This window comes from Asterias rubens, chromosome 21, assembly GCF_902459465.1.
Source record: "Asterias rubens chromosome 21, eAstRub1.3, whole genome shotgun sequence".
Taxonomy (NCBI): Eukaryota; Metazoa; Echinodermata; class Asteroidea; order Forcipulatida; family Asteriidae; genus Asterias; species Asterias rubens.
This window is the reverse complement of record NC_047082.1, coordinates 10,641,634-10,661,020: the sequence shown is the minus strand read 5'-3', so window position 1 is coordinate 10,661,020 and position 19,387 is coordinate 10,641,634. Positions and strand designations below refer to the sequence as shown.

The 19,387-nt window shown below is 39.1% G+C and overlaps 1 protein-coding gene across 4 annotated transcripts; it reads right to left on the bottom strand.

Annotated features, from left to right (window-relative positions):
* Nucleotides 1-761: 761 nt before the first annotated feature.
* On the bottom strand, nt 762-7,916 carry LOC117304875 (PCNA-interacting partner-like). 4 transcript variants are annotated; one of them, XM_033789510.1, is made up of 10 exons: nt 7,842-7,916; nt 6,835-7,197; nt 6,183-6,488; nt 5,379-5,591; nt 4,322-4,486; nt 3,777-3,934; nt 3,394-3,559; nt 2,613-2,785; nt 1,607-1,679; nt 762-1,349 (listed from the first exon to the last, which is right to left on the bottom strand). In XM_033789510.1, exons 2-10 carry the CDS (start codon nt 7,153-7,155, stop codon nt 837-839), a joined length of 2,088 nt encoding a protein of 695 aa, XP_033645401.1. In that variant the 5' UTR covers nt 7,156-7,197; nt 7,842-7,916; the 3' UTR covers nt 762-836. The 4 variants fall into 4 exon arrangements, with proteins under 4 accessions (XP_033645401.1, XP_033645404.1, XP_033645402.1 ...); XM_033789513.1 differs by having other exon boundaries at nt 6,183-6,485; XM_033789511.1 differs by having other exon boundaries at nt 6,835-7,192; nt 7,842-7,911.
* Nucleotides 7,917-19,387: the final 11,471 nt, after the last annotated feature.

The window sequence follows — 19,387 nt, the reverse complement described above, 5'->3', positions numbered from 1 at the left end:
TATTGAAGTTAACTACATGTATATTTAAAAGCTTTTTATCAACATGTTTTGTAAAATAAAACACAAAATAAAATGTTCTTGTCTACCTGAGGTTTTTATTTTAAAATTTCTCATTCTCCACAATGTACAAATACACACATATTAAAATTAAAATTGACAATATTAATTGCTAAAAACATTTACAAGACACTTTGTACAATTAAATTAATAAATAATAAAAATGGGTATTATTTTATACAGCGCCGGTATCTGCCAATTTTGACGTTTTTCACCGGGCCATTATTGTTATATTTCCTAAACACTATCTCTGCTCCCTGAGGAATGTGTAAAGCCTGCCCTGCCAAGTATGTAGCTTAAAGTTAAATAACTCCTAAGAACCATCTCCGTCATCACAAGTTGTGTCATCATAATTGTATACTCCTAGGTGAAGGGAAGCAATTATAGTTAATTGTCTTGCTCATCAAGGTCACAACAAGGATTCTAACCAACACCCCTAATGACTCGGCTGCACTGGATTGTGTCTGGTGCAAAATATACCACATGGCCATCAAGCACTATAAAGCACACAAAGTTAAAGTGCATGACATTCTGTACTTAAATTATCTTACCAAGATATTTTAAAATGTTGGTGTCCGGGGCCCCCTGTTTCAATGCTGCTTAGCAGAAATGGGTTACCAGCCAATATTAAGGTTTATACTCTTGCCTCCAATGCCCCACTTATTTCTTGTTCGACAAAGAAATTTGCTGAGAAGCATTTTCTGCTTAATGGTTTTATAAAATTGGGTCCAAGTCACTGGCCACATGAGTTGGCAAAATTATTGCTGTCTGTTCTTACTTCAAACTCTAAAGAATTGGTTCAGAGTTTTCTGTCCTTTAACGAGGGTGACTTGTTTCTTCTTCACCCCTCCTGTGTTTTTCTTTGCCTTCTTGCTCGGTTGGCTACTCCCCGTGTCCTCCATTAAAACCCGTTTGACCCTTCTCTTGACCCCGCCCCCTTTCTTGTTGTTGGCGCGTTCAGCGCATACGTTCTCCTTATCCATTGCGGCCTCGGTTATCTTCCTACCGCACCCCTTCGGTCTCTTAGGGGTGTGGTCGGTAACGGATAGCGATGGTTGCCGCGCGCTTGGTTGTAGCGGTATCGGACCTGTCGGTGAGTTAAATTCGTGGGTTATGACTTTAGCTTGTCTGCGTTTCTCTGGTGGCGTCACGGCCCACAGCTTAATGAATTGGTCGGTGTTTGGTGATTGGTTGATCTGGTTCATATCTTTGTCCTGGAGGGGGTTTCTTTCGGTTGGCTCCGCCCACGCCATGTCGGATTGGTTGCCGAAGCGTTTGGGTTGTTTTACCTCCTGTGAGTGAAGAATAATTATGACTTATTGCAGGGCCCAATTTCGTACAGCTGCTTAAGGTTAGAACGAAAAGCTGCTAAGCACAATAAAATTATGCTTAACAAAATACGGTCACCAGTTAAAATAACATTTCTCATGTATAATCTATGACTGGTTTCCTGCTTTTTTTTTTTTTTCAAACCTGCTCATAAAACTGTCACAATGCACTTTTAAACTAACTAAACGGAGTTTGTCACTGTAAGGTTTCAGGGTCTTACCTGATTGGGAACATCTATTCTGTCTCTAAGTGATTGGTTTTCAGGAGACTCTTGATCGATCACCTCAGGAGATCTGTGGAAAAAAACAATGTTTCAATACACCATGTAAAAAAGTAGTCACTAACTTGGCATTGTGTATCTTCTAATTAAACGTTTTATACTTGGTAGAGCTGACATAAAAGTTTTGTTTGATCAACCTGTATCCATGAAATATAATTCCGGCTTAAAGCCATTGGACACTTTCAGTAAACGATATTGTCCAGTGTATCACAACTTATATATGAAATTAAAAACCTGTGAAAATTTAGACTCAATCGGTCATGGGAGTCGGGAGAAAATAACGAGAAAACCCACCCTTAATTCCGCACGTTTCGCTGTGTCATGACATGTGTTTAAAATAAATCCATAATTCTCGATATCGAGAATTGATAATTGTTTAAATGTTTTCTCAAAAAGCAAAGCATTTCATGGAATAATATTTCAAGAGAAGTCTTTCACCATTACCTTTTGTAAACCCTGTATGTTATTTGTAAATCTGTTTTTTTTTGCTGTTCCGAAAGTGTATAATGGCTTTAAGCCATTGCGTGTGTCAGAAAAAAATAGTGCAAAACCATGCACAATTTGGAGGTCATTTTAGTAAGCTCTTGATGATTGTTTAATTGCCATCTATCACAGCTGAAAGCTGATTAATTCTCTTGATGATTTACAAAGTACTGTTTGAAATGAGAGAGATGACACAATTTTATTTGATCATTGTGCTACTCTTTTGGGAATTATTACCCAAAATGACAGTTAATATTGGCCTTATAGGGTTCTCTACCGTGCTCCTTGAGCACCTTAATTTGTTAAGTTAAAGGCACAATAAACATACTCTGTATTATTCTTATCAATGTACGGTGGTCTATTGTTAAAAAGGGTGAGCCCTGTAGACCCAAGTGATTTTGATGTTTTTGAAAAAACATACGGCTGAACAAGTTGTTGTTTGCCGGGAGGATGTGTGTCTTACCTGAACTGGGCCAACAATGATGGCATTCTGACCGGTGTAGCCTGTGTCAGTATGCAGTCACTGAGCATGGTGACAGCGCTATGGGATGTTGGCCTCGTCGTTTCCTGATCAAGGAACGTCTGGATAACCTTGAGGGTCTTACGTCCTAAGACACTACCCCCTTGGTTTGCAGTCTGTTGGGGGTGATAGATTGGATAGATGTCTGTTATTTTCTTATTTATTAGTTCTGGTTGTGAAGTCAAAGAAATCTCAGAAAAGTTAACTTAATTACTATAACCCCATGGAGAGAAGACAAAAACGGTTTTAGATGTGCAAGGAAAACCCTAGAGATTTATTCCAGCGAAAACACATGCAATTAGGTCAACCAATCCACGTAGTGCCCCCAAGGGTTATAGACAGCATGGAGGGCCAGGGAAAGATTGCACAACGCCAACTCGACTTGGCATACATATGCACGTATATCGGCACTCATAAGATGGTTGAAGATATGACATAGTCATGTTCAAATGCCATCAAATGCCAAAATACTGTAGTTTTCTATTTATTTTTTTCTTAAAAGCAAGACCACTTAAGACCTCTTCTAAAGCCAAAGGTATCATCCCCAACCTATATCTGCCTCACTGCGGGCCATACATGTAGAACACAAAAACGCAGTTCAAGAAAACCTGAAAATGTACAAGAAGTCAGTGTCTTGCTTTAGTTACATGTAACTGTAAGTGGTTGACCCCAGTCAAAGCTTCGGCCTGTAGTTATAATGAACAACAGTAGACGACATCTTTACCTTTGGGGGGCTTGTTTGACTGCTCTGATTGTAAGTCGTCATTAGGACATCAAATTTACTCTTGAACGTCTGACAGACTTTCTCCACAGCGGCTGTCTTGAAGACACTCCCTCTGCACTTACACAGGAGGGCTTTGACGGACACCAATATTTTGTTGATAGAAAGTCTGTATCAGGAAAAACATAAGTAACACATGAGCTGAGTGTATTCGGCTGGTTGCCAGTATTTTCAAGATAGTATTAAATAATAGTAACAGCACCTTAGACCCCATTTATTTATAACCATTTGTAGTACCTTCAAAGAGAGAATGTTTCTGATTTCTGTCTTAGTGTTTTAGAGAAAAAAGAACGTGCGTGCAGTAGTTTTATATCACAATGACTTACCTAGTATCTGGGACTTCCTCCAGTAGAACTTGCAGTTTCTGAACATTAGTGACAAATTCACTCAGACTCTTGACATTGTCGCCAAGAAAAGCGCCCTCGTTGCCAGGCGCGTAGCTTCTGCCTCCGAGCCTCAGTTTGGTGATGTAGGACACCGCTGTCTGCAGATTCATCATAAAAAAAATGTGTCAATTGAGGGCAGTGTTTATAAAGTGTACAATGTCTCCAACAACATAACACTAAATGATGTTTCCTGATCAGGAAACATTTATTAAAGCGTAGTGCCTCCAAAATAGGAAACATTACCAGCATTTCAAAAATTAGAAGACATTTTTCGAATCGTTTAGTGTTTCTAAATCGGAAAACAGTATCCTAATTAGGAAACATATTGCCATGTTCGTTTTCCTTTCCCTGTAGCTCTTTTATACTAAGCCCACACCTTGAAGTGGCCTTCAGGCCTTGTGTGTCTGGCGACTTGCATAAAAAACAAAAAAAAATCCATAGAGATAAAAGATAGGCCTACAGTGTAAAAAGGTCTTCATGTTTACCTGATACATGGACATGTTCTTGAGCTTAGCTAGATTCTTGAGTGCAGTGAATCCCTTGTGGTCTAGGCCCGTAGGAGAGTAACTCAAACATCTTGCCAAGGATAGTTCATCTCGAGAGTTGACAAGGAGCCCAAGAAACGAGAGAAATACTTGATGCACCAGAACCTGTAAATTAGGGACGAGAAATGTCATACTTTCTACTGATTTCGGAATTGTTTAACTCTGCTTTGTGAAAAAAGCAACTGTTATTTTTTCTTCTGATACAAGGTAATCTTGATATACATTGTACTTCTCTAGCAATGTGAATTATCACAAAAGTTCATTGAAATCTGCACTTCCAGGAGTTACCAAAGGGTTGCAACGCCATCATTTTGATGTACCTCCTAAAATTTGGCTGCTCTTTTCAGACTTCGAAGGATCATTTCAGCACCAATTACATGTTTGTATTTATCATAAACCAATTATTATTATATATCATACAACTTTGTTCAAGCCCTTGGTCCTACTTTGAAGTCAAGAATCATAACCTAATTAAGTGAAGTTTGCAGTAGCGCCACGTGTAAGTCTCTTTTTAGGAGGGCTGGTTCTGAAACGTTTCGATCAGTATGCTCTGATCGTCTTCAGAGGAATGCTGGGCTAAAAGTAAGTACTGCCTTGGCTTGATGGTGACAAGCCCAAGTACCAGTAATAATCTTCAAGGCAGTTCATTAGCAGCATCTAGCAACAGGGTCCAGCATTCTCCTGAAGACGATCAGAGCATACTGTATTGAAAGATGTGAGTTGTCAACAACCAGCCGTCGATTTCACAAAACTCTTCCTAACTTAAGATTAATCTTAGGACTTAGGACGAGCCCCAACCCTGCACTGTAGCATGCAGACCTTAAGATTGATCCTAAGTAACTCGAGATAAGACGAGTCCTAACTCTTTGTGAAATCGACGGCTGTTCTTTTTTAGAATCCAACACAACCGTAAAGAGATTCACACATGGTGCTACCAAAAACCCCACTTGATTATACCGCCTTGTAAATTTTCAAATCCTACGTAACCATAACCTACTTCTGTGGTTGAAACGGGCGATCTTTGTGTCTTGGGTGGTGAAGCCGAGAACGACTTGTTGTCCTCCATGTCTTGCACTGTATCCCAGTCTCTCTGCGTGATATGCAGTTTGATGTTGTCTTCATTAACTTTTTCCAGAGTATCAGTGAGAATGTCGACGTTGATTTCTGTGACTTTCCCCGGCTGGCCACAAAGAAGTCTCAAAATATTTCTCTTTAAAAAAAAACACAAAAAGTGAAGATGAAATGTCAAATTTATATCAAAATAAATGAAAATTTCAGTGCAGACCTCACATAGATGTTTTCAGTAATCCTAAACAGGTAGCCTACTACAAGACCACAGGGCCTGTCAAGTCTCAAATCTACTGGCCCGACGCTAAAATCATTGGCCTCAGTCTAGTGTCTAATGGAATCTGACAAAGTGTAAAAGTTCAAATATGCTAATTTCAGTGCAGACCTAAAATAGATGTTTTCCGTATTCCCAAACAGGTATCTTACTACAAGATCACAGGGCTTGTCCAGTCATGAGTTTACTGGCCCGACGCTAAAATCACTGGCTCCGGGGCCTGCAGTCCATTGTTATTTGTAAGATAAGAAGTGAAAATTATATGAAATAAACAGAAATTTAAGTGTAGACCTCACAAAGATGTTTTCAGAATTCCTAAACATAGTCTACTACAAGACCACAGGGCTTGTCTAGTCATGAGTCTACTGGCCCGATGCTAAGTTCACTGGCCCCGGGCCGGCAGTCTAGTGTTAATTTTGAGCCTTGATCGGGGAAGTTAAAATTGTCTGTTCAATTTACCTCCAGCACTTCATGGGGCCACTGCAGCACAATCAACCCATGTTGTTCTCTGAACGACTTGAACCAATCCCCGTCAGTCTCAATCAGCGTCTTGACCGCATGGTGAACATCCATCATGTCCACCATATTGCAACTCTTGAGAAACGCCTCGTACAGACATCTCACAGGTTCCTCTGATAATGAGAAGCTCTCGGAGCTGTCTTGTGATGAAACGTCATCGGTGAAAGTTGTTGAAAGTTTTTGATTGTTAAGCTTTCTTAACATCTGCAGAACTTCGCTTGCATCTGTGTCATAAACATCGTACTTCTGGAAAATATGAATGAAATGTACAAAGTTAGTAACTCTTGATCAAAAACAACAAAAAAGTATGGTGGCGACAACATAAAATAGGGAGCAGGTCTCTGAATAACTCATGGCACCCACAGTGCTTTTGCTGTGCTGCCCTCTGCAAAGTTCACAAATACAAATTTATATTTTCCGCCTTGAAGTGCCTCTTACCAGATGGAAATTGCTTTGCCCCTTGAAGAGCGAAGTGCAAGGCTGAGGGAGTGAAATTATAAAGTACGTGTACAGTTTGAGAGACTGACTGTTTGTTAGACCTCTTCCCTTTCCCTATGTTTAGACTAAGATGTCTGTTTCTACAAATTCAAACCTGTTTGTTGTGTTCAGCGAGGCAGAGTTGTAGAATAGCCATCTGAGATTCAGCAGACAGTATGGTGTTGCCCCCAGTACCCAAAGGTTTTAAACGACGACGATACAACTCAACCAGAAGCTGTGATGGTGATTTGATGACTGGGGACGGAGCACACTCATAGGACCTCGCTGTTCCAATGTATGTGAACTCGGAGGGTTGGTCTGGCATTAGCTTCTGAATGGAGCGTGTCACTGAGGGGAGATGTGTCTCGCTGTGACCACTCAGGAAGAAAACTGAACTTTGATCTGTGGTCAAAGTCTGCTCATTGATGGCTGCCATCTTGAATGTGATTTCTTGACCAAATGATGATGCAAATCTGTGCTGATTTAAAAAATAATAAGAAACGTTTTTTTTTAATTTACCTATACGTAACCATCTTCATGACGTAACGTAGTACATTATTATTTTATTAATTTGCTTTGGCATGCAGGTCGGATCCTGCAGGTCAATACAAACAATACAATAGTACAAGAATGGGGAAAAACAGTTACTCTCGTACATTAGGTAGGTACTCAGACGTCCTACCACTAACCAGGGCTAGTGTAAACCATGGAGGAATAAATTAGATCCCTCCATGGTATAACATACTCAGCTACGTAGTGTATGACTGCAGATGTCATTAATATACAAACAATAAAGTAGTGAAAAAATACAGGCTGCAGGTTGGAGTCGTTGCACACATGAACTTGAAGTAAACTTAATTAAATGTCTACCTCCAGGATTGCACAAACGCAGTTGACACTGTTTGTCTAAATATCAGGTTTTTGTAACGTTTAGCAAGTTAGTAGTGACTCACACTATCTCGAAGGACCCTGGCCGGCCGTTTATAGTAGTACGTACACACACGACTGTACTACAGAAACTACCCTCGCTGCCTACACCACGTATGGTAAAGCAAAATGATATAGAACTCAAAAACCCCTTAATTCTTAGGCCTACTAAATTATTATAACAAATGTACTTACATTGTTTTGTATTAATCGTACTAATTCCCCCAGTAGCCTACTACAATATAACACAGTAACAACAGACCAGATGGCAGTCCTACGATATTTTGTTTTGAAGGACCCACCGGTTTCGTGTCTGATGAATAGCCATTTAAGTAATAGACCAATCAGAAGCAGGCATATTGGGTGACTACATTTTCTAATGGGCGGAGGGGAGTTTGACAGATTATTTAAAACTGGACAAAGATTGTTCGATTTACATTTATAAACAAGTTGGCTGTTGTCTTCATTATCATGCTAGTCTACTACTCATTTAATATACAAGAAAGAGTGATGTTTGTTTGGCTCAGTCAAGAGAGATGATTTTAAAATCTACTGGTCCACAGAGGGCGCTATTTGTTTACACACCTGTCACAGTCAAGTTAGGCACTCGAATTTGTTTGGATGAAAGCAACGTACAGTACTGAGTTCTTTCATTGAAAAAAAGGGTTTAAGAGTCCTTAAAAGAAAATATTTCGTCGGAAATCGCCCAATTAATAATTAATTCAGTTTGGAAACATTCGAATCTGTGAGATGCAGCAGAAAGGGTGTCCGTTTGCAAATGCGGTGGCCAGAGAATGTAGTTTTTACCTGCGGGTGGATTTGCCGTTGAAATACCGTGAGTGTCTGTTGTTGCCGTTTTCACAACAAATTAGACGCTGTGTTCAGCTGTAACTAGCACATGTGACTTGTATTGTCTTTTTCTTGATAAGTCCCCCCCCCAAAAAAAAACCAAAAAAAAAACAAACAATAACAACAACAACAACAACAACAACAACAACAACAACAACAACAATCTTCGTCATCATCTTACCCTAATCGATGCCCCTGTCGCCTCAGAGCCAATCCTCCATCCAGTGGAGCATCATAAGGACGATTTCCCACATTTATCTCTAGAATTCCCAAATAGTTGTGTACACCTCAACAGGTGGCCCATATCCTCCATGACAGTGGGAAGTCATCCTTACAGCACTAATCTGCTTATCATCCATCTTTTATAAATAGGCCGTTTAGATTTTTTTATTAGCCATAATTTTTTTACCCGCGCCTCTAAACTATACATCCTGCCCAGAGTGTTATCTGCCCAGAGTTGATAGTATAAAACATTGAGAGAAACGGCTCCCCTGAAGTGCCATATTTTTCGAGAACGAAGTAATTTTCCACGAATTTGATTTCGAGACCTCAAGTTTAGAACTTGAGGTCTAAACGCACACAACTTCGTGTGACAAGGGTGTTTTTTTCTTTCATTATCATCTCGTAAGTTCGATGACCGATTGAGCTTAATTTTTCACAGGTTTGTTATTTTATGCATATGTTGAAATACACCAACTGTGAAGACTCGTCTTTGACAATTACCAATAGTGTCCACTGCCTTTAACAAACTGTTATCTTTTTACATAACCACATCACTTCGAAGTGGAATGTTTCTCAAAATGTTTGTTATAGGCCTACTATATTATCGAAAGCATATTGTACAGGCATCTAACCAAAAGTTTTCATTTACATTTTAGTTCATTTTCAGTTCAAATCCGTTAGAAATTTGAATTTTCACTTTTTATTGTGTAAAATCTTGTCTTGAAATAACCGAAACTGTTTAGGGCCTAACTATTAAAGAAAACAACTCAGCTACATTGTGACCGAAGACTTTGGTTTCAACTTTTCCTTTTTTCATCTTTTCTTTCTTGCACTCGGCACTGCTAATACCATTTCGGATGTTCTGTGCAGAAGTGGGCGCACTTTTGTTTTACTTGCAGCTGAGTAAACAATAATTGAACGATCCAATTGTTTGATTGGGAAACAAAATGGCTGATATAATAACAAAACGCCCAATTTCAACGTCTGAGCTAATTGGTTTATTTAAGTCTGGATAATTACAGGACTCAGTATGATAACGCTGATGATTGGCTTATCCAAAGAAAATCAAATGAACCCTTAAAGGAATATTCAATAATTGGATTCACCACCAAAAACAGTTTCTGGCAGTATAAGCATGTTATGTAATCCACCATACATAAACTGACAAACATGTAGAAATTTGAGATCGACTGGTAAAAACGATTACACATTATTTTTGATTTATATCGATTACAACAAAAATGAGTAAACGCTCACTGAGCGATCGATAAACTCCAAATGGGAAATTAGTTTGTTTACATTTATTTATCATCAAAAAATAATATGACAATTCAGAAAGAGATATTTCAAGGAATGTTTTCTTCCATCATCTTCATCATCAGACCGTGTAAGTTTTTTGTTAATTATCTGCGATCTTAGACGATTTTTGTTCCTTACAAATTCTGTGATTGTTCCTTTAAAGACGGACACTATTTTTAAAGCTTGGTGTATTTCAACATAATGCATAAAATAACAAACCTGTGGACCATTTGAGCCCACTTGGACGTCGAAGTTGCGAGAGAATAATGAAAGAAAAAACGCCCTTTTGCACAAGTTTGTGCTTTCAGATGCTTATTTCGAGACCTTGAAAACAAATTATGTGGTCCAGAAATCAAATTCAAATATTTTAGTGAGAAATTACTTATTTTTGTCAAAAACTACGTCACTTCAGAGGGAGCCGTTTCTCACAATGTTTTATTATACTATCAACAGCTCCCCATTACTCGTTACCAAGTAAGGTGTTATACTAATAATTATTTTGAGGAAATTACCAATGTGTCCAGATGATATTTCCTGTGAAACCATAAACTTACTACTTTGTTTGGTTGAAATTCTCATCCTTAGCAAATAATAGCCGCAGACAAAAGCAAAGAAACCATATAAGAGCCGAGGTACACCCACTTAAATTGAACCCAACATGAACGCATTGGGTAATAACATAGGCCTAGGTTTTCGAGACCCATTTCATTACAGGCACTTGACACTTTTGATAAATACTGAGAAAGAATTGTTTAAAGGCAGTGGACACTATTGGTAATTGCTCAAAATAATTATTAGCGTAAAACCTTTCTTGGTGACGAGTAATGGGGGAGGTTGATGGTATAAAACATTGTGACAAATGGCTCCCTCTGAAGTGGCATAGTTTTCGAGAACGAAGTAATTTTCCACGAATTTGATTTCGAATCTCGAAATCAACTATCTAAACGCACACAACTTCGTGTGACAAGGGTATTTTTTCTTTTATTATTATCTCGCAAGTTCGATGACCGATTGAGCTCAAATTTTCACAGATTTGTTTTTTTTTATGCATATGTTGAGATACCCCAACTGTGAAGACTAGTCTTTGACAATTACCAATAGTGTCCACTGTATTTAAATAAGGATCGTTCGTACTCTGGTTAGAGCAAGGGGTTACAACGATAAGCGTGAACGAGCGGAGTGAAGTGTAGAATTTGATGGCAACGACTGAAGAAGACACTTGAAACGTTTGTATGGGTCTGGTCTTGGTTTATTGCAAGTTGGCAACTTGAAACAGAGGTGCTGGACCTAGCTCAAAGGCTTGAGAGCCGAGTCTCTGGTATATTAGGGACAGTTGAATGAGTAGTCGAGGCCAAGAGTGAAAAGTGGACAGATATTTAAGATTTTGGTGGTGGGGAAACTGTTGTTTTAAAAATGATGTCAAACAGAAATAACATAAGATTGGCGACATCGTTACCTCTAGAATAAGTGATATGATGTAACGGTCAACTGGGTGACCTTTGGGGGCCCTTGAGGTCATAGCCAAGGAATATGTGTGGTGTAACAAGACTTGGATGACAGAGGATAATAACCTGTTTAGGTGTTAACAACTGTTGGGAAATTCTAAAGATGGGCCTAATAGTGGAAAATTATCCTTATGCATAAAAACAAGTTGGGAACGAGCAATGGAGAGCTGTTGATCATAGCCATGGAGGAAGGAAAATGGTATAACAGTTGTGAGAAACGGCTTCCACTGAATGACTGCAGTAACGTGGTTCTTAAAGTTCACTCAAAATAATAAAATACTTCAGGGCGTTTTTTCTTTCAATATTATCTTGCAACTTCGATGAGCCATTATTTTATAGTGTTGTGCAGAAAATAAGGTCAGTTGTGACGTCATTCCAACCCTCGTAATTTCAAAGGTTAAGTGCAAGTGGTGCAACTTGCTGTATTTTCGCAAGCCTAGCTATTTTCAAATATTGCGTAGAACTTTGATTTGTTTTTGTTGGGTTGTGTACTGAAACCATAAGCAAATAAATACAAATAGTAAAAACTATTTCGATCATAAGGCAATAACTTCAAAAAAACAAAAACACGAAAGACCTCTCTAAAGCAGGGGTTACGTTCGGAACATCACAAGACAAACATTTTGCAAATTACTTTTGAATACATTATATCAAATGGTTTCGTTTAAAACTATTGTTATTTCTCCGTAAGTATGTATGATAAAAATTAAACTAAGTTTGCAAAGTCGCAAGATCACTATCCAATCTTGGTTTCGGGACACTGCGGTCTTGAAACAGTTTTCGCTTGTTGATATCCGGTCTAGAAAGTGGACGTTAAACTGTATTGCACTTCAGACACCCATGGGTGTCTGTAGTGCAATACAAAAAAAGTAGTACGTCACTCATAGGCTATGCTTTGTGGAAATATTTCCAGGGTTCTTTTTTTTTCACGTGAGGATAGTTTAGGTTTTGGTTTTGTATTGGTGCCCAGCTTTGTACAACAAGGGCTTGATTTCACAGAGAGCTAAAGATTAAATGGAATTCAATACATTATGTCCAGTCAATCGAATCAAATAGAAACAATTTAAGAATAGAGGGTGACCACGTGGTGGGGTCTCCAAAAAGCAGGGCTTGTCGAGTAGAGACCCCCGTGACAAGGTTCATATCACATTTTCGAATTTAACAAACTAAATAATACAGCCTAATTAAACTACGCGCTTATAACATGACAAAAACAAAGGAACAAATCCATAAAAACAAAACTACCGTAGTTTTAGGCCCTGAACCCCCCCCCCCCCGCCCCAACCAGATACTAGAATGGCCCAGTCTAGGATATCAATGATCTATACTCCCCAGGGCATTGAACTTTGGATAAAGCAGGGCAATTTTAATGGCATGTGCCGAAACCAGCCCTAATTCTTTTAAAGTGCCCAAACTGCTGTCAGAAGCAGACGTCAAACGGGGGTGGGGGGGGGGGGGGCAGGGGGACATGTCCCTCGGCTTTTCAATCACTTCAGATTAATTTCAAGGGTCAAAAGATGTCTCTGAAAAGGCCTAGATTGCAACAGAGACCTAAACATTTCCCAGTCCCCTAAATTGGGCCCGAGACCCCGCGCCGTAAATGCTTTGACTAACGATCGATGTTACCCCCATCTTTCAAGACAGAGTCACGCCCACCGTCAGAATAATTGGACACTATTTGGAACTCGGTCAGGTCTCTAATACCGCCCACATGGCTAAAGATGCCAAACGGTAATTAACTATAAATTACGAATGCGCACATATCCAAAAGTATAAGATTAACAATTGTATTGTACATAACTATTGAGTCTTGAATTTTGTTTTGTATTATTGCGGGTCCATAAGATTCTTAAGTTCAAGTGACCTAAAAATAGAGATTCCACCCACCACTAGTAATACATAATCATTCCTAAAATAACCAGTGTATTTATATTTTATTTATATTTAACCATATTACTCATCGTTAGCTTATTTGGATTTAAACAAAAAACTAGTGAAAGCTCTCAACAGCTTCAACAACAAAATAATTTTAATTTTCTTCTGTGCATGTTATCAAAATGTCATATATAACCATAAACACTTCCAACCTTCGGAATATTAGAGAGTAGAGACTCGAAACGAAACCATCTGGCCGTATGTTTCATTGAGTTACTGTTGCCGATGTGTTACGCGATTTTCTAAAACGGTTTCGACGGAAATAATGACGAGTGTTCGACGGACGAAGGGGGCATTGTCTTCCGGCTGGCTGGTCGGGGATTCTCCCCTTTAACTGTTGTTCACCCCTTAGCAACGCTGAAGCAATCAATGCATGTGAGATAGCGTCAGTTCATAGTATGATGAAAACGCTACCAGAACGGTGCCCAAAACCTGGAATAGACTGAAATTTTGGACTGGAATAGACTGGCTCAGTTCAGTATAAATACAGGGAACTTTTGTTGACAATGATTAGTACGAACAAGAAAAGGCTCTTAGACTATTGCATCCGCTTAAAAAGGATATTCAAAAGATCAGAGAGTTCATCGAAGATAAAGAAAGCGACAGCGAACGAACAACATGGTGAGTATAGCATTAATTTGTGGCCGGTCGGCTAAATTTGATGTTCATTTGTTGAGTTCAATTCAATTAAAGTAGCCTTTTTGAGGTAAGGTGGTCACTATAAGTGCACTGTTTGGTTTGGGTGTGAACAGACAAATTTACCCAAACCAAATAGTTTTATATTTATGTATCACCATATCTCAAAATGGCTTATCCATTTTTGATCCCCAAGTAATTCAAATGCCCGCATTCAGTAAAACATTGAAGCATTGTAACCAATTAAAAACTGGTCTGGGGCTATATACAATTACAAGAAAAACCAGTAACAAGTGGTAACTAAATGAGAAAAGAAAATAATTATGACTGGACGATACAGTTTAAAACTAACTTTTGGAAGTAAATTTGTGATGCGTTACTGCATGAGGGAGGAGGATGGGTGTCGGTTTGTCGCAGCATAAGGCACCCGCATACGACCAGACCTAGGGACCAGCTGTTGGCAAGCACATCATGAAGCGGATGGTTAGTATCATTCAGTAGCATAGTTAGCTTGCCAGCCAGCAGATAAGTTTGGATTTGTTTAAAGGAACACGTTGCCTTGGATCGGACGAGTTGGTATATAAAAAGCAACTGTAACCGTTTTTTATAAAATGCATATGGTTGGAACGATGTTTTAAAAGTAGAATACAGTAGGTAAAAGGAAAACCGTGCAAATTCGAGGCATGTTTGTGTGTATTCTACTTTTACAGCATCTTTCTACCCATGTGCATTTTATAACAAACGGTTACAAACGCTTTTTAAAGACCAATTCGACCGATCCAAGGCAACGTGTTCCTTTAACACAGTTACGCAGTGCCCAGTACAGTGGTGGTCTGTGAACATTTTGAATAGAGCTAAATTTGACGTTTCGTGCATTATATCGCGAAAGTCTTCATCAGTAGCTAAAGCAGACCGCCAAAACATGCTGATCAAAATGTCGAGTTTCCGTACACAATAGGCCTTAATTCTATTAAGTGTGTGGGAATTTGTATATAGTTAATCAAAAAGCTTGTCTTTTCAGGCTATTGTAACTTTGCTAGAACGAGAATATTTATAGAACTTCATAATACTCGAACAAAAGCGGCACCAGTTCATGTTTTCAATCAATAAGGAAATTGAGTTCACATGAGATTAAACAGATTGTAAATTGTGTATAAAAAAAAAATCATTTGAAATACTCTTCTCCTGTGGTTTTCAGAATAATTCACAAAAAGCCCTCTTAATTACGTCATCACTCACATTACGTCATAGTGTGGGAGTTCCGTTTTGTACAGCCGCTTTGTTGCAGCATGGAAGTATGGGTGCGTTCGTTTAGCTTCCTCGGGTCGACCATGTACGTCACAGTGTACGTCACAGTGTTGTCTTGATGCACGACCGGGACTCAAACCCAGACTCTGCTGATCAGAAACACCAGGGCTTGAGTTCGGTGTTCTTATCCACACGGCAACGGCACGCCACAAAACAGACAATAGGGGGACAAATAGTTTTCCCGCCAAGCTTCGGTTGTGTGACTAAATTTATATTAAAGCTATATGACAATACCGTGGTAAAGTCAATGATAGAGAAACCATCAAAACACATACAAAGCAAACTTGCATAATAGCTTACAAATCCACCGGTGAACTGCATTAAAGGCACTGAACACCATTGGTAATTAGTAAATTACTCAAAATAATTGTAAGCATAACAACTTACTTGGTATACAACGAGCAATGGAGAGCCGTTGATAGTATACAACATTGTAAGAAACGGTTCCCTCTGAATTAACGTAGTTTTTGAGAACGAAGTAATTTCTCACTATAATTATTATTTGAATTAAATTCAGGCATCTGAAAGCACATACCTTGTGCGACATAGACTTGTGGACAAGTCGTTAAATCGGCCCCACGCGCTGAGATAGTGCTCTCGCGAGATCACTGCTCTCGCGCGAACTGATGGCTCCCCGATTTCGACTCTTCATTCGACAAGGTGTTTTTTCTTCCATTATTCTCTCGCAACTTCGACGATCAATTGAGTTCAAATTTTCACAGGTTTATTATTTTATGCATATGTTGAGATACACCAAGTGAGAAGACTGGTCTTTGACAATTACTAAAGGTGTACACAGTGCCTTTAAAACGTCAAACCGATCAGCACTTTTTCGAAACGCCAAAACCGTGAAATTTAAACTCGAAAGGAACACAATGGTAAATTCACACGTGCTCAAGAATGACGTACCTATACGATATAGTGAAACTAGAAGGAGCATCCTTAGACCAACAACTCGTAGCTAAAACTGTGTGTCTCGAGTGTTTCAGTCTCGAACTTGTGCCAGAAAGTCTCGACCACAGATGTTGGGTTAGCAGTGTACAACTTTGACACAACAATCTAAAAAAAATTGTATCTAATACCAGAACTGGTATTAGATACCTTGTACATGCTAACATGAACTTCGTCTCACTGGTACGAAAAATATTTTCGAGTTTTTTTTTTTACTCATTTCTCAAAAACTACAGCACCTCAGCAAGTAATAATTAACGGGAAGCTTTCTACTATCATTATCTTTAAACCGTGTATAAAACTTAATAAAATCTGTTGACGTTGTGTTTTGTGTCCTACAAAAAAATCACCCAAATCCTTAAAGGTCCAAGACGTCATTTGTTTTGTTTCTTTTTTTTTCTTCATCAGAATTTAACCGGCATCATCACACTACTAAGCATCTGCATCCTCGTCCTCGCCACTCCATCACTGGCCAGCAAACATCGAGAGAGGAGTAGCACCCGAACCAAGACGAAACGGGATTGCCCCAAGAATAAATCAGACCGACCGGCGAAGAGGCACACCAACGATGACGCCATGAGGTTTATAACCCCCGGTCAGCCAGCCGCCGCTCCACCGACCTGCAGCGATTGCAAATGCACGTGGACATTCTACATAGACGAAGATGACAACAGAATACCACGGGAGATGTTCTTCGCGAACTGCTCCGATGTCGACACCGGCTGCGGGCCCGATGACACTTGCCGCAAGACGTACTACACTATGATGGTACTCCGGCGAAGCGATCCATCGGCGAACGTGTGGGAGATGGCGGAGGAGAGCGTACCGACGGCTTGCGTCTGCCGACAGCCTGGCGGGTCGACTACAGACGCAAACTAGAGGAGCCAGGTAAACTGGCTGGCACATGATGGCTTGTCTAGTTCGGCGTGGTTGAAACCGAAGCCTGGTGAAGATTGAAACATGTCAAAGAGCTGTTCAGAAAATATAAAAAAGGAAACCAAAAACACCCAGAAACAGATAACCAGTTGTTATGAAAGTTGCCATAAAATACAGGATAAGTCCGTCCATTTTGACAGAGAAGCACATTTTAAAGGTTTTTTAACTTTTTTTTTTTTTAATCAACAAACCCGTAGTATGTTTTATGATTCTTACATCAACTTTGAGAAGAGGCTAACGAAATAGACATTTTTTTATTATAGCTTACAAATTTTTTAATTTATGACAAGTGCAATCAACTCAATAGTAATACTATTCATTCGAATTTATTATGATTTAGACTAGAGAGACAGAAGAAAGGTTTGTTCTAGACTTTACTCAAGTCCCAATCCCGTGCCAATCTCAGAAAATGATGTTCAGCATGGTTCTGCATCCACCAACTTGTTCCGCACGGGACCCCCCGCACGAGAACGGGACTTGAAACAAGTCTAGGTTTGTCTTAGTCAATCTGATCATCTACAACACTCTTCGCACCATAGGTATCTCCTGGGAAATTCCCGGGAGGTAAAACGTTTTTCCGTGAGACGACCGTGCATATTCTTGGGAAATAGTACTCCCGGGAGAACGGTTGCCGGGTGGCGGTGGGGTTATAAACTCCCGGGATTTCCCGGGAGTTCATTTGGCTCTACAGTGTGACCAGGATGGTGTAGTTTTGAATTTTTAATGAGCTCTACTCATACGCAATAACTTTGAAATTTTAGCTCATTGAACAAAAATACCTCTTTTTGAAAGCATTTATTTTTTTTAATTCAGGGACTTCCATATTTTTATATGTAGTAAAATAGTGAAACTTTTGTCTTTGATATACCAAATATATATTATATATTATATATTTATATTATAATATTAAGAGTTTCTTGTATATATTTACACAGTGACGCTCATGACACTCTATAACACTATTAACTCTGTCACTATAATGTCCCTTAAAGACCATCTCAGCTCTCTGAGGAGTATGACAGACTGTGCTGCCAAGTTTGCAGTGCATAAGACTCAATCAACGCACAAGAACCATCTCTGCACTCACAGGTACAAATTCACTCCTGGGTGGAGAGAAGCAAATACAGTATAACGCGTCTTTGCTCCAGGGATAATCGGGAATCGAACCCACACCTTGATGACAATAGACCTTTATCACGCTATCACCATCTTGGTCATGTTCCCTGTTTCCAAGAACAGTAATGAATACTAACATTCATTGCGCAAACATGGCACCAGACTATTAGTTCGTCCAGCCTCAGTTTGGTTGCAATGAGTTGGAATGGAGTAAAATCAAGATGGCCACACCATGATAAAGGTCTATAGCCACCACCTGAGCTTGGACCAGGTATCCGTTCATTTTTTCTTTTCTTTTTTTCAAAACCAAAGATAAAAAAATATCTCTTACAAATTTAGCTTACAGATTGAGCGAGATATTTAGCAACAAACTCAGGATCCATTGGTGGGGTTCTTACATTTCACACACAAAAACACATTATTGAACAACTATTGCAGCTGAAACATTTAAAATGGGTAGAACAATATTTTTAAATAATATTATTATTACTTTCCTCAGGGATGTTATTGTCTAAAGGAATTACAGTGTTAATAGATGTAGTTTAGATATATTTTACCAGATCATTTATTACTATTCTAATCCAGAAATGAAAATAAGGTAAGCTAAAATTTTTTATATTCAATAGTAGATTAGTTTAAAGGCAGTGGACACTATTGGTAACTACTCAAAATAATTATTAGCGTAGAACTCAAAATAATTATTAGCATAGAACCTTTCTTGGTGACGAGTAATAGGGAGAGGTTGATGGTCTAAAACATTGTGAGAAACGGCTCCCTCTGAAGTGCCATAGTTTTCGAGAAAGAAGTAATTTTCCACGAATTTGATTTCGAGAACTTGAGGTCTCGAAATCAACCATCTAAACGTACACGACTTCGTGTGACAGGGGTGTTTTTTCCTTTATTATCTCGCAAGTTCGATGACCGATTGAGCTCAAATTCTCACAGGTTTGTTATTTTGTGCATATGTTCAGACACTCCAACTGT

Coding starts and splice junctions, on each gene's coding strand:
- LOC117304875 (XM_033789510.1), bottom strand. CDS start 7,155: ATGGCAGCCATCAATGAGCAGACTTTGACCACAGATCAAAGTTCAGTT. Junction 5,592..6,182: donor GGCCCCATGAAGTGCTGGAG/GTAAATTGAACA, acceptor TTTTTTTTAAAG/AGAAATATTTTGAGACTTCT. Junction 3,560..3,776: donor GAGGAAGTCCCAGATACTAG/GTAAGTCATTGT, acceptor TTCCTGATACAG/ACTTTCTATCAACAAAATAT.